Genomic DNA, 285 nt, shown 5'->3' on the forward strand with positions numbered 1-285 from the left:
GCCCCACACACCAGAAGCAACCCCCCCTCCTCCCACAGCCGTGTGCTTGGCCCACAACCATCCCCCGGGTCCCGCACAACCTCCCCCGGGCCGTGCCCCCAGCCCTACCCTGCGCGTAGAGCGAGTCCTTCCCCTTCTTGTACTGGGTGACTTTGTGCGGCTGGTGCTTGCCGCACTTCTTGCAGTAGGTCCGACGGGTTTTCGGGACGTTCACCTGCGGGGGAAGGAAGAACTCGGTCACCGCCACCAGCAGCCGCGCAGGGAGCCGGAGCGCCGCCACCCGCC

General features: G+C 68.4%; 1 protein-coding gene across 1 annotated transcript in view; it reads right to left on the minus strand.

The window, feature by feature from the left end:
* Positions 1-214, minus strand: part of LOC104410960 (60S ribosomal protein L36a-like) — a gene marked incomplete at its 5' end in the record, with an annotated part of 2,197 nt that extends 1,983 nt beyond the window's left edge. The window contains one exon of the mRNA XM_010021267.1: positions 81-214. Within this exon, the coding sequence (XP_010019569.1) occupies positions 81-214 (134 nt within the window). The remainder of the gene's footprint in view (positions 1-80) is intronic.
* Between the last annotated feature and the right edge of the window lie 71 nt (positions 215-285).

This window comes from Nestor notabilis, unplaced genomic scaffold (assembly GCF_000696875.1).
Source record: "Nestor notabilis isolate BGI_N333 unplaced genomic scaffold, ASM69687v1 scaffold4359, whole genome shotgun sequence".
NCBI classification, from domain to species: domain Eukaryota; kingdom Metazoa; phylum Chordata; class Aves; order Psittaciformes; family Psittacidae; genus Nestor; species Nestor notabilis.